Here is a 13,536-nt window from a genome sequence, read left to right as displayed (position 1 = left end):
CTATTTTGCTAACCATGTTTGAGTCTCGCTAAACTAGAAGGGCTAGTAAGGCTTTTTGTTTACTGTTGTACTATACAATCCCATTTAATTTAGTCCCCCTCTTACCAAACATGATTTTCAAAGTGCTATTTAACATTGTCCAGGCCAGTCCAGCCTACCAAACATGCCCTAAAACTATAAATAAATCCTACACTATTTAATTTCTACAGTCCTGATTTCTTGGACTACAGGGTCCCAAGATATTTGTGGTCAATCACCGTTGGATGTAAATTCAACGGTTCACTCACTCTACCGTTGGATGTAAATTCAACGGTTCACTCACTCTTGCACTCCCTTTAAGAAACTTTTTTGAACAATTAGATTAATATCCAACGGTGGGTGACCACAATCTCTTGGACTCCTGTGGTCCAAGAGATCAGCAAGAGATCGGGAAACAAACCAAAAAAAAACCCAAAAAATGATAACTAGCCCTATTTAATTTTATTTAGATTATTAAATTACTTTGATGCCCTATTGAGTGTTTTTAGATTTTTTTCATGAGGTTTTTGAGTTGGGTTTGTTTTAAGAAATCAATGACAATTTTGTAATTTAACAGAAGTTAAAAGCCTTTTTGTTATGTTGTAAATGGACTTTGTGTGTATTTCTAAAATTCATTTCATATAAGTTTTTTTTTTTTTAAAAAAATTTAAGCTCTTATATTAAGTATAATAGTGAATCTCCGATGAAAAAAACTTTGGATCTAATTACGTGGTCTCTTTATTTGGGCTGAGAAAATCATCTGAGTTAGAGTCTTCTAACTACCCAAACTACCCTTGTGGCTTTTTACAATTTCCACTGGATACCCCTTTTACATTTTACGCGTGAATTTCCTTCTTTACGTTCTTCTTCCACTGTGCTTCTGTTGGTTCTCTCCCCTCGTTCTTCATTCAGTGATCTTGTTGGTTGGTGCAGTTCTTCCACAGCCCAGGCAATTTAGTCTAGGGTTTGTTTGTTTTTTTTAGTTTTCAATTTCTTATTCTTTCCCTTTTCTCTTTAATTTCTAGGGTTTAATATGCTTTTCGTTTTTGTTAAGTTAAATCTTCACACACGTTAAAGAAAATAGTCTCCAATCTCCAACAAGTTTTATTGATTTATATATGTGCTTTTGTTTTGGTTTTTTCTTGATGTTTTGGTTTATTTTGTGATTACTGGGAGTTTGATGTGCTTGATTTATAATTTTTGCTCTGGTTTTTGTTGATTTGTATGCTTTTGCTTTGATTGTTCCTCATTTTTTTGGGTTTTTCCCGTTTGTTGGTGACTGCATTGTCAGAACAAATCTATTAAATGTTTGGATTGTGCAAAAGACTTTTCATCAAAGCATATGGGTATTTGAAGTTCCATGCTTTAAGTTAGAAAAGTATCCCAGCTCCTGGGAGTTTGTTCTCTCCTTCCCAAATTTATGGCACAGGGTGTTGGTTCTGCAATACTATGGTACTAATGAACTTTCTCTTAAACAGAAACGTAGATGAACCCCATGGATTCACAGACCCAGAACACCTCGTTGCAGAGGCTTCAAAATGTGGAGAAAGTAAGCAATGAAATACTGAAATGTAATTGCCTTTAGGAACCGACTATATCTATAATAAGAATTTTTTTGCTTGATTGTGCAGAGAATCGTTAAGGTTTTGGAGCTAGCTGGAGGTGTCATGGACGAGCTTGCAAACCCTAGTGGTCCCAGAAAGGAGTTTATCAACAACCATTGCCGTGAGTTCATGCAATTGATCAAGGTCTGTCTTTTGTTTTATTCTGCTAATCAAGGTCGTAGCTAGGTATATCATGTGTTTGTGAATGCATACATATATGTGTTTTTATATAGCTGAAAATTTCTGTAATCTGTAACTGAAAAAAAAAAAATTCTGTAATCGTGGAGCTGTCATGGAATCTGAGATTTGCTAATGGGACCCAAAAATTGAATTCTGCCTGGAAGTAGATTGCAGATTTGGCATTTATAATGTTATCAGGGGAAAATTTTGGGACGATGGTTTTGGGGTTCAAGAAAGTTGTGCTTTTCTAGAATTGCATTGGGAGTATATTTGATTCAGTGGTTTGGATGCTATATTGAATTTTGGATCAATAATGTAAATTTAACCAAGGACCATAGTACCTAGAGTATATTTGGAAATTTCATCTAAGTATAAAAAAAATTTGTCTAATTTTATTTTGGTATGGAAATATTTTCTGGTGCAAAATGTTTTGGTCTCAGTGAGAAGTTTGGTTAATTGGATGGGTTATTCTTTTTGGTAATGAGATTATTCTTACTCTAAGTTCTTGTTTTGGAATATTTGTTTCTTTCGTGAATCAGGATATTCAAGTGGCACTGCGGGATGAAATTAAAAGTGCATGTGATTACCGTCCGTTTGAGAAGTGTGATTACAGTTCAAGAGTAGCTAATGAAATCTGTTGCAAGAAACTGGAATATGTCATGTCACAGTTGGATGCAATGAAAGAAACAATGGACGAATATCGTAATGCAGTTTGAAGATCCATGGCAGACAAGTTAAGTCTATTCTCATCAGCATTCCACCTTTTTGTATCAGGCTTCCTAAAATCTAATGCTTTTGCAAGCATTTAGTTTTTAGAATCTGGAAAAGGAGTTATCACTCTACTTCTGTCATACGATCCTATGTTCATTTTACCAGATTGCAGGAAGGAGAGAGAGAGAAACTGGGATTTTGAAACAAAAATAGGCAGATGTTGTTCTAGATTCCCATTATCTAGCTTTCAAGGTTCATTCTTAGTAGATGCACATGTTCTAAGAACGTTTTTTTGATTGTATATACTTAACTTGGGCTATATGTGTCGGTTATTATTAATAGCATTCTTGATAATGTTACCTGAAACTTTCCAGTTCTATAATGAAAACTAAGTATTGATAATATATGTCCTATTACTTGCCTTTGGGACTCTGTTTATGAATGACCACAATTTATATTACATTGAGCAACAAAGTAACTCGTGTACTTATTTTTGTACCATTTTTCATATATCGATAAAATATTGTGTTTCCTAACAATATAGCGTTAGATTTTCTCACTAGTTGGCTTGTTTTTGTACTCTATTCTTTTCCTCTTATGGTTTGCAAACTTGAGGTTTGCCAGAGCAGCAATATGGTTGTACTTGATATTCTTTGATTGGATGAAAATAAGCTTATTTAGAACTAAACCAGCACTCAATTGAGATTGGTGAGTAAACACCCCAAGTAAAAAAAACTCTCAGATATGGCGATCTCAAAAGCCAAGGTAGAGAGCACTTGTAAAAGCTTCAACCTTTTGTCCTGTAACAGAAAAAATCTCAAAGCCAAGAAAGTAGCTTTTTGGTTTTGGCTTTTGTTGATGCTTTTGGCTTGGTGGGAGGGTCACTACATATATAAATGCTGGGTCCGAGTCATCACCAGGCAACCAGTGTGACCATATGTACAAAGCCTTTTGTATGTTTCCCAACATCTGGAATCTTTGTGATGTTACCAATATCACCTGCAAAGTTTGTCCAGTACTATGTTGTAACTTGTAAGCCACATATTTAATAGAGTTTGTGAGTGGATCCACACTTTATTAGAAATCTGTAAGAAATACACGTTAGCGCACAATTATTTTTGTGTACATAGACTAATTATTGTAAAGGATAGCACACGTCTTTCTTTTGAGGGGTCATAACTTATTCCGAAACCCTGAAATGATAAAGCTGGATGTTTTCAGCATTGTGTTTCTTGAAATTACTGAGCTTTCTGTGATTCAAAAACTTGCCCCAGCTGTAAGGCTTATATTTTGCAGGGTCTTCTTGTTCATGGGTCAGCTCCTCCAAGGGCTTGACTAGGGTATAGTGTGCTGGGTTGACAAAGTAGGGAATGGAAAACCTTCCCTTCTCTGAATTCAACAACACCCTGTGTTCCACACTCTCATATCTGTCATTGCTCCAAACCTGCATAAAATGGAGAATGAAAGTATAAAAATAAGTAGAGAAGCTAAATGCAATTGCGCAAAATGCGAGTGTTAAAATCGATACCCTATAGTAGTAATTGGTACCTTGGTTCCAACAAGTTTTTGAAAAATAATCTGCGCACAAGTACTTAGTATGAAGTTTGAAGAATGGAACCTGAATAATGTCACCAACATTGATGATATAGGCATTTGGGGTAGGTTTAACCTGAATCCACTCTCCATCTCTCTTCCTCTTCACTTCCAATCCTCCGACCTCATCCTGAGCAAGCACAGTTAAAGCACCGCTATCCTTGTGGCGCCCAATGCCGAGAGCTAACTGAGGGGAAGGGCAAGGTGGATAGTAGTTGAGTCTGATAAAACTTGTTTGATCTTTGAAGTAGCTGTTGAATCTGTCTGCTGTCAAGCCTAGGCTCAAGGCTATAAGTCCCATCAACTTTAGAGCTAGCTTTTCTACTTCTTCAATATACTCTTCACACGCCACCCTGCTCAAAGCATGCAGTGTCTAGTTATTAGATCATATAAGTGATCAAGTTCCAAAATTGTATTTAACCCTTTAATGCAAAGGTTCCTTACTGCACAAACAGTTATATTTTCAATTGAGAGCTAGTGTTCTTTGATTGGCTCCTAAGCATTTTCATTATGAATCACAGGTGTTCTAGATTTCTTTAACCATTTTATTGCTTCTCTGTTTTTTGTTTTCATCTTTATATAATTATGTGATGTGATTACCTAAAATAAGCACGTTCTTCTTAGTGATCATTGAGTTACCTTAGTTCTGGAGGATATTCAGGCCACCGGTTAGTCCACGTTGTCTCTTCCTTGTCCTCAGGATCAAGGGAAGCTGGCATTAACATTGGCTCCTCCACTGCGAAATCAAACACCTCCTTCCAGTCTCTTACATTCTTGGTGTGCTCAGTGTCATAGTAACCAAACAAACTATTTTCATCCCTCGTGATCTTCCTCTTCTCCTCCAAAGGCTGAGCAAAAAATTTCCTAGCAGCATCCTCGATCTTTTTGTGCTTATCCAATAGCACCCCATGGTTGATCACTTGGAAGAACCCCCACTCTTTGCATGCATTGCCTATTTCTCTGACAACCCCTTCAATGGCTTTAGGGTCAGAAATGTTGTCTGAGGAGTTTAGGGGAGACAGGTCAATCAATGGTATGCCTTCAGCTTCGGTGACGGAGAGTTTGGGCCTGTGCTCAGGGTCTTGGATGAAAGTTGGATCAACCTCTCCCATGGATGGTGAATTTGATTTGGAAGCTAAGCTGCTCAATGGTATTTTGTTTTTTGTTTTTTGTTTTTGCAAGAAGGCTAATAGAAGAATGGTATATGAGTGGTTGAAGTTTTATCTTGAATCTGGATGGGTTCTTGTCAATTAGTAGTTTGAGAATAGCAGGTGCTTCAAGGTTTTGATTTGGAAGATTGTGAAGGTTTGTGCTCACTGTTAGGAATGGTGGATCAAATACAATTGTCCCACGTCAGAAAAGGAACTGTCCATAAATGGATTAATTAAGTGGTAGCTCTTTCTAAATTGTACTGCAATTCAAAATTTTTTAAAATGTGGGATGGGATTGAGATAGATTTTAGCAGGTTAGTAAGTTCGTTCATCCTAAAGAACCCAAAACAGCCAATGTCACAAAAAACACATTTTTGGTCCCACATTAGACACTAAATGTCACCAAATAATAGTGATTGTCGCCGCTTGTTTTTGTAGTGAGGCTACTTCTCTATATAACAATGCATTATTTTCTGGATCGATATACAGCACGGTATGCACAGGGAGCTAAAATAACAATAGTAGCACTCAGCAAAACTCCTTGTAATCCAAACTTACAAGGATGTATCTAAATTATTGATTCCAGACAAATGATACTTTACTGTCTGGTTGGATATCTAGAAGACAAGAAATACATGATGCATATTAGCCTAATAGGAAATCCAATTTCCATGGCTTTTATTTTTACAAACTAACTTAACAATTAGGAATATTTCTCAGAAATTCTTTGGATATGCACCCACAGCTCTAATGGCTTAGAAATCATGACCATGTGATCAGATCCTGTGATTTCCACCACACTGTTTGGCCTGTTCCTCTTAATCATCCACCGTTGAAGATCCTTCTTCTCCACCAAATCTCCGCCGGATAAGACGTAAACCCGATTGACCGACTCGTAATTCTCATGGGTTAGCTTGAGTTCTTTGCACATGTCCTCTTCACTAAACAAGCGTTGAGGTCTCATTAACATGGTGCCCAGTGCTACATCCTGCACCAAATTATGATCCGTTTTATACGGACGGTCGGATTTTGTTGGTTGATGGTGATCCAACGGTTAGATTTCACTTACCTCAGTTGGGCTGAGTTGGTACACGTTTGTTGCCAAGAACAATGGGCCGAATATGAGAGTGATTGGAGGATTGTTTGGGCCTTGGTCATTTGTGTATTTGCTGTCTAATAGAGATCATTGTCTTCTGAACGACTTTATAATTCCAATTAGAAGAGATAAATAAATCAAAGAAAAAAAGATATAATCAGCATATAAGGACAAGGAACTTCCCATAATAATTCAAAGATATTATTTTTATTTTTATTTTTTAAAATTATGTGCATATAAAAGAAAAATACTGGAAGCACATTATGTGAATTACACATGCGTCTTATGAGTGTTTCTCTACGAAGCGTTTAAAGTGATTATGTGATTTCTTATAAAGTACTTTTGTTCATTTATGCAAGTTATTAAAAGAAAAAACACTTTTAGTTATCTCAAAGCATTTTTCGACGACGTAAGTTAATGAAAGTAATACGTTCCTCTTGATTAAGAGCGGAGATGTTAAGGGTCGGGCCAGGCATTAAGGCAGTGACGAAAACAGCTAGAGATATCTTATCTGGAAATCTTTCATGGCATAAGAAATGGCCAACCCACCAAGACTCTGACCAACAAGGATGACCTTATCATGTGGAGGATCAAGAGCTGCCATGAAATCCGTCAAGGGCTTGCAGTAGTCAGAAATTGATTGCAGATCTTTTGCCTGCTGAGGGTCAACCCCAGAAGCAGCTAGGTCTATGGCAGTGACATTGTGACCAGATGACTTCATTAAGGTCACAAGCTTGTACCATGACCAAGCACCAAAGCAGGAACCATGAACCAGTACAAAGTGCTTCTTGCTAGGGTTTGTAGGCTCTGATTATGTTATATTTGCTGCACAGAGAAGAATGATCAGCAAAGTAGAGATTGATTTGATCAAAATTTTCTTTCTTTGATCCATGTGTTTATGTTTCTGGTTTGGTCACCCCAATTTGATTGGGAAATATATATTCATTGTTGGTATATGTCTTCATATTATTTATTGGATTCAAAAGTACTGATAGGCTTTCTGGCTTTGCTTGTTTGACCATTTTTTTTTCCTTTCATTGAATGTTGACTTCAATTTAAAATTGGATCTCTAAAGACTTAAAGAGGTTAGTTCTTCAATAAACAAGCATTTTGGTCTCTTACTATCAAGGTTGCTGATGCCAAATGCTTTGACAATTGCAACGATGGTGAGCATATTTTCAAATGTTGAATCTTTGTAAGATCATTGTAGTCGAATGGTTTGATGCTCGCGCATAATATTTTTGTTTTCATTCATTCTTAGAATAAATTAAATACTGTTATTGAGATTCAAAGTTTTGTTTTCAATCCTCCGACCTCATCCTGTGCAAGCACGGTTAAAGCACCGCTATCCTTGTGCGCCCAACGCCGAGAGCTAACTGAAGGGAAGGGCAAGGTGGATAGTAGTTGAGTCTGATAAGACTTGTTTGATCTTTGAAGTAGCTGTTGAACCTGTCTGCTGGCACGCCTAGGCTCCATGCTATAAGTCCCATCAACTTTAGAGCTAGCTTTTCTACTTCTTCAGTATACTCTTCACACGCCACCCTGCTCAAAGCATGCAGTGTCTAGCTATTAGATCATATAAGTGATCAAGTTCCAAATTTGTATTTAACCCTTTAATGCAAAGGGTCCTTGCAGCACATGCAGTTATCTTTTCAATTGAGAGCTAGTGTTCTTTAATTAGATCCTAAGCATTTTCATTATGAATCACAGGTGTTCTAGATTTCTTTAACCATTCTATTGCTTCTCTGTTTTTGGTTTTCATCTTTGTATAATCATATGATTACCTAAAATAAGCATGTTCTTCTTAGTGATCATTGAGTTACCTTAGTTCTGGAGGATACTCAGGCCACCGGTTAGTCCACTTTGTCTCTTCCTTGTCCTCAGGATCAAGGGAAGCTGGCATTAACATTGGCTCCTCCACTGCGAAATCAAACACCTCCTTCCAGTCTCTTACATTCTTGGTGTGCTCAGTGTCATAGTAACCAAACAAACTTTTTTCGTCCCTCGTAATCTTCCTCTTCTCCTCCAAGGGCTGAGCAAAAAATTTCCTAGCAGCGGCCTCGATCTTTTTATGCTTATCCAATAGCACCCCATGGTTGATCACTTGGAAGAACCCCCACTCTTTGCATGCATTGCCTATTTCTCTAACAACCCCTGCAATGGCTTTAGGGTCAGAAATGTTGTCTGAGGAGTTTAGGGGAGACAGGTCAATCAATGGTATGCCTTCAGCTTCGGTGGCAGAGAGTTTGGGCCTGTGCTCAGGGTCTTGGATGAAAGCTGGATCAACCTCTCCCATGGATGGTGAATTTGATTTGGAAGCTAAGCTGCTCAATGGTATTTTGTTTTTTGTTTTTTGTTTTTGCAAGAAGGCTAATAGAAGAATGGTATATGAGTGGTTGAAGTTTTATCTTGAATCTGGATGGGTTCTTTTCAATTAGTAGTTTGAGAATAGCAGGCGCTGCAAGGTTTTGATTTGGAAGGTTGTGAAGGTTTGTGCTTACTGTTACGAATGGTGGATCAAATACAATTGTCCCACTTCAGAAAAGGAACTGTCCATAAATGGATTAATTAAGCGGTAGCTCTTTCTAAATTGTACTGCAATTCAAAAAAATTTAAAATGTGGGATGGGATTGAGATAGATTTTAGCAGGTTAGTAAGTTCATTGATCCTAAAGAACCCAAAACGGCCAATGTCACAAATTAATCAGAACCCAAAGCGGTCTCGTTGTTGAAGCAAAATAAATGTTTGTAGATAATTATATTACTGATCTTAGTGACACATTAACCACACAATGTTTCAGAAGTTACACATAGGTCACTTCTCTATACAACAATGCATTATTTTCTGAATCGATATACAGCACAGTATGCACAGGGAGCTAAAATAACAATAGTAGCACTCAGCAAAACTCCTTGTAATCCAAACTTATTCCGATACCCTGAAATGATAAATCTGGATGTTTTCAGTATTGAGTTTCTTGAAATTACTGAGCTTTCTGTGTGTGATAAACTTGCCCCAGCTGTAGGGCTTATACTTGGCAGGGTTTCGTTCATCGGTCAGCTCCTCCAAGGGCTTGACTTGTGTGTAGTGTGCTGGGTTAAGGAAGAAGGGAATGGAAAACCTTTCCTTCTCTGAGTTCACCATCACCCGGTGTTCCACACTCTCATATCTCTCATTGCTCCAAACCTGTATAAACATCTCTTTGTTATGTGCACAACCATATATAGCGTGCATTGACTAATTAACATATCCTGTAAAGTAATTCTAATTGGACAACTGATTTTGTTTTAGATCTAGATTGGTGTGTGTGTGTGTGTGTGTGTGTGTATGTGTGTGTGTCCTTTTAGGTTCTTATGCTGTTAGAAGTGGAAAGCAAGCTTGGCCAGTAACAACTTTCAGAAGTAATCTGAACACAAGTACTTAGTATGAAGAGTGGAACCTGAATAACATCACCAACATTGATGATATAGGCATTTGGAGTAGGTTTCACCCGTATCCACTCCCCGTCTGTTTTTCTCTTCACTTCCAATCCTCCAACATCATCTTGAGCTAGCACGGTTAATGCACCGCCATCCTTGTGGCGCCCAACACCAAGAGCTAACCGAGGGGAAGGGCAAGGTGGATAGTGGTTGAGTCTGATAAAACTTGTTTGGTCTTTGAAGTAGCTGTTGAACCTGTCTTCTGGCAAGCCTAGACTCAAGGCTATTAGTCCCATCAACTTCAGAGCTAGCTTTTCTACTTCTCGAGCATACTCTTCACACACCAGTCTGGTCAAGGGATGCAATATAGCTATTAGATCATATTCATATATAAATCAGGTTCCAAAGTTTATACTTAACACTTCAATTCATAGGGTTCTTAGAGCACAAACAGTTAAGTTTCCAAGTGAGAAAGCTAGCAGTTCTTTACTTGATACACATTATAATTCAAAGGTGAATTTGGAATTACAGGAACATAAAAAATGTAATTGACGCTTTGGTTGGTTGCTCAGCAATTTCTTAGATTGAGGTACCTTAGTTCAGGAGGATTCTCAGGCCATTGGTTTATCCACTCTGTCTCTTCTTTGTCCTCAGGATCAAGGGAAGCTGGGACTAATGTAGGCTCCTCCACTACGAAATCAAACACCTCCTTCCAGTCTCTAACATTCTTGGTGTGCTCAGTGTCATAGTAGCCCACCACAATTTTTTCATCCCTCCTAATCTTCCTCTTCTCCTCCAAGGGCTGAGCGAAGAACTTCCTAGCAGCTGTCTCAATCTTTTCGCGCTTATCCAACGCGACTCCATGGTTTATCACTTGGAAGAAACCCCAGTTCTTGCAAGCACTGCCTATTTCTCTAACAAGCCCTTCAATGGCTTTAAGCTCAGAAATGGAATCTGGGGTAAGGATACTATTTATAGGAGAAAGATCAATCAATGGTATGCCTTCAGCTTCAGTGATGGAGAGCTTTGGCCTGTGCTCAGGGTCTTGAATGAAAGCTGGATCAACCTCTCCCATGGCTGGTGATTTTTGATTTGGAAGGTAAAGCCACTCTGTGGTTTTAATTTGAACTTTTTGCAAGAAGAGCTAATGGAAGAGTTATAGTGGAAGCCTTATCTTGAACCTGTACGGGTTTTGGTCAATTGTTAGGTGGAAGATTATGCCATTGCACACGTAGATCAAAATAATTGGTACAAATAGTGACCTTGACACTACTATATTTCTCTTTCAAGAGAAATCAAAACAGACAATGCCACAGAGTCCAACCATTCACTCTCTCTTTTTATTTATCTTATCTCAAAGTTACTATCTTTAAAATTTTCAACAAACAGTATTGCAGAAGTGTACTGAGAAAATATATTGCAGATTTTTTTGACTTAACCAAGAGATCTTGTGCTGTTTTTTTTACTGTTTGCATATGTATCAACTTAAATTGATTCTTTCTGGACAAATCAATATGTGATGACTGATTTGAGAAGAAAAATCCATTTGTCTTTTCTTTTTTCTCTGAGCTGAAACTGGTTTTCTAGATGTTCCTCCACCGGTGCTGGAATCCAAAATACTTCTGTTTTTCATTTACAGTGGGAAGGACATAAATTTTATTTCTTTATTTAAATATATATATCGTAAACAACGGTCTTACTATTGTCCATTAACTTAACTTAGTTTTGTGATGAATAATGCTAAAAGGGTTCTCATGAATTTGTTCTTAGTTTTTGAAGCAAGATACTGTAATATTTCTATTCAGATTGGTGCACTAGATACTAAATTATATAAAGTTTAATAAGAGTTTAAATTAGGTTATACCTTGAGGCTCAAAACCTTGTGAAATAAGGAAGGTTTTGAAACCAATTCAAGGGGTCCTATTTATTTCCTTTTGTGTCAACTGTTGCTTGATGGGCCTTAAGTGTTAGTCAAGTCGGCTCTTGGTGATGAGTAGAGATGACTTGAACTAGCCCTATATAAGCTTAAGACCCGGCTCTCATTTGGGAGAAGCTATTTTTGTGTCAGGCATTGAAATTCAGAGAGACCGAGCTCGAGGTGTGCTAGGCTTGTCGTAAAAAACATACATTGAAAGGATACTCAAGTGTTTTGACATGAGTATGTGTTATAGACAGAAGGTTCTGTTAGCTAAAGGAGATTTGAGGAAAGAGCGTTGCCCCAAGAATAAAGAATAAGAAGCTGAGATAAGGAACAAGCCGTATGCTTATCTAGTTGGGAGCATTATATGTATGCACAAGTATGTACAAGGCCAGACCTAGCCTTGTGCATTAGCAAGATGGGGAGATTTCAGTCAAATTCAGGAATGCAACATTGGATAACTAGAAAAAAGATTCTAAGGTACCTACAGAGAACAAAGGCTTACATGTTGATTTACAGACGCACATAGAATTTAGATCTTGTTAGTTATGTTTATGCAAATCTTGGAAAAGCAGAGGATGATTACATCTCTACTTCAGGTTTTCTTTTTAAGATGGCATAAATAGCTATTGCTTGGAAGAGTGCTAAACACTCTGGTGTTTCGAGTTCAACTATGTTTTCAGAATATATAGCTTGCTATGAAGCCACTTCTCATGCAATATGGCTAAGGAGTTTTATCAAATACATTAAGGTGGTGGACTCGATTTCAAGACTAGTGCAGATATACAATGACAACACTACGACTGTTTTTCATTGCATGAACAACGAGATGTCGTGTGAACTTCAGCACATTGACAGAAAGTATTTAATAGTGAGGGAGAAGGGAGTAGACAAATTAGTCAAGTTTGATCATATCAGAACTCAAGAGATGATTGCAGATCCGTTTACAAAGTTTCTACCTTCATAAGCTTTTCTGAGACATGAGAGCATGAGATTATTTCCTAGCTTTGATGCTGCAATCTAGTGCGAGTCTTGTTTCCCATCCTCATAGTTTTCTTGTATGTCTAATTTTGTTGTTTTCTTGATTGAGGGATTTGCATTTAAGCATGTTAATTTGGTTGATAGTTTTGATTATTAAAAAATTTCTACCATTTTGACTATTTAGATGTTTAAACTTATTATACATTTTGTTTATGCATGTAAGTTTATGGTCTCCTTGAGATACTAGTGTTTTTATAACATTGCGGATTGACTCTTGCTAAGTCATAAAGAGTTATATGTACAGAAAAGCATAAAGATTCACATTACAGATCAATAAATGTTAAGGTTAGCGTTTATAGGTGCTTCATGTGTTTTGAGATCGCATTATGTGATTATCGATGACCTGTTTCATAAAGGAGAGCAGTGCTTGTGTATAGTTCGTTTGTCTAATCACTTTTCACTATAGCTTGAACAGAAGGACTTAACTATTTTAAACTCATGACCTAAAAAGATTATCAAACTTTTGCAATACAGAAGCTTAGTGCTCTAGTGCTTGATCTAGTGGGAGAATGTTATATTCCTATTTAGATTAGTGCACTAGATACTAAGTTATATAAGGTTTGATAAGAGTTTAAATTAGGTTATACCATAAGGCCCAAAACCTTGTGAAATAAGGAAAGTTTTGAAGCCAATTAAAGGGGTTCTATTTATTTCGTTTTGCGTGGACCGTTGCTTGATGGGCGTTGAGTGTTAGCCAAGTCGGCCCTTGGTGATGAGTAGAGACGACTTGACCTAGCACTATATAAGCTTAAAACCGTGCTCTCATCAGACACCTTCTCTAACCCTAATCTCATCATAAAGACAG

The 13,536-nt window shown here is 37.4% G+C and overlaps 5 protein-coding genes across 7 annotated transcripts; 1 reads left to right on the top strand and 4 right to left on the bottom strand.

The window, feature by feature from the left end:
* On the top strand, positions 845-2,929 carry LOC18768366 (mediator of RNA polymerase II transcription subunit 11). 3 transcript variants are annotated; one of them, XM_007201361.2, is made up of 4 exons: positions 845-941; positions 1,497-1,567; positions 1,650-1,766; positions 2,342-2,929. In XM_007201361.2, exons 2-4 carry the CDS (start codon positions 1,505-1,507, stop codon positions 2,516-2,518), a joined length of 357 nt encoding a protein of 118 aa, XP_007201423.1. In that variant the 5' UTR covers positions 845-941; positions 1,497-1,504; the 3' UTR covers positions 2,519-2,929. The 3 variants fall into 3 exon arrangements, with proteins under 3 accessions (XP_007201423.1, XP_020425449.1, XP_020425448.1); XM_020569860.1 differs by having other exon boundaries at positions 850-982; XM_020569859.1 differs by having other exon boundaries at positions 852-967.
* LOC18768404 (protein DMR6-LIKE OXYGENASE 2) lies at positions 3,151-5,581 on the bottom strand. The gene is made up of 3 exons (XM_007199257.2): positions 4,746-5,581; positions 4,132-4,459; positions 3,151-3,957 (listed from the first exon to the last, which is right to left on the bottom strand). The coding sequence occupies exons 1-3, from the start codon at positions 5,216-5,218 to the stop codon at positions 3,694-3,696; spliced, it is 1,065 nt and encodes a 354-aa protein (XP_007199319.1). The 5' UTR covers positions 5,219-5,581; the 3' UTR covers positions 3,151-3,693.
* Positions 5,961-7,074, bottom strand: LOC18768991 (putative methylesterase 19). Its single transcript, XM_020571039.1, has 3 exons — positions 6,903-7,074; positions 6,327-6,430; positions 5,961-6,245 (listed from the first exon to the last, which is right to left on the bottom strand). Exons 1-3 carry the CDS (start codon positions 7,072-7,074, stop codon positions 5,961-5,963), a joined length of 561 nt encoding a protein of 186 aa, XP_020426628.1.
* Positions 6,309-8,985, bottom strand: LOC18767374 (feruloyl CoA ortho-hydroxylase 2). The gene has a single exon (XM_020569857.1). It carries the CDS (start codon positions 8,647-8,649, stop codon positions 8,173-8,175), a length of 477 nt encoding a protein of 158 aa, XP_020425446.1. The 5' UTR covers positions 8,650-8,985; the 3' UTR covers positions 6,309-8,172.
* On the bottom strand, positions 9,079-10,987 carry LOC18766941 (probable 2-oxoglutarate-dependent dioxygenase At5g05600). The gene is made up of 3 exons (XM_007201311.2): positions 10,366-10,987; positions 9,793-10,120; positions 9,079-9,539 (listed from the first exon to the last, which is right to left on the bottom strand). The coding sequence occupies exons 1-3, from the start codon at positions 10,845-10,847 to the stop codon at positions 9,279-9,281; spliced, it is 1,071 nt and encodes a 356-aa protein (XP_007201373.1). The 5' UTR covers positions 10,848-10,987; the 3' UTR covers positions 9,079-9,278.

The sequence above is a fragment of the Prunus persica genome, chromosome G8 (genome assembly GCF_000346465.2).
Source record: "Prunus persica cultivar Lovell chromosome G8, Prunus_persica_NCBIv2, whole genome shotgun sequence".
Lineage (NCBI taxonomy): Eukaryota > Viridiplantae > Streptophyta > Magnoliopsida > Rosales > Rosaceae > Prunus > Prunus persica.
This window is presented reverse-complemented; position numbering and strand designations above follow the sequence as displayed.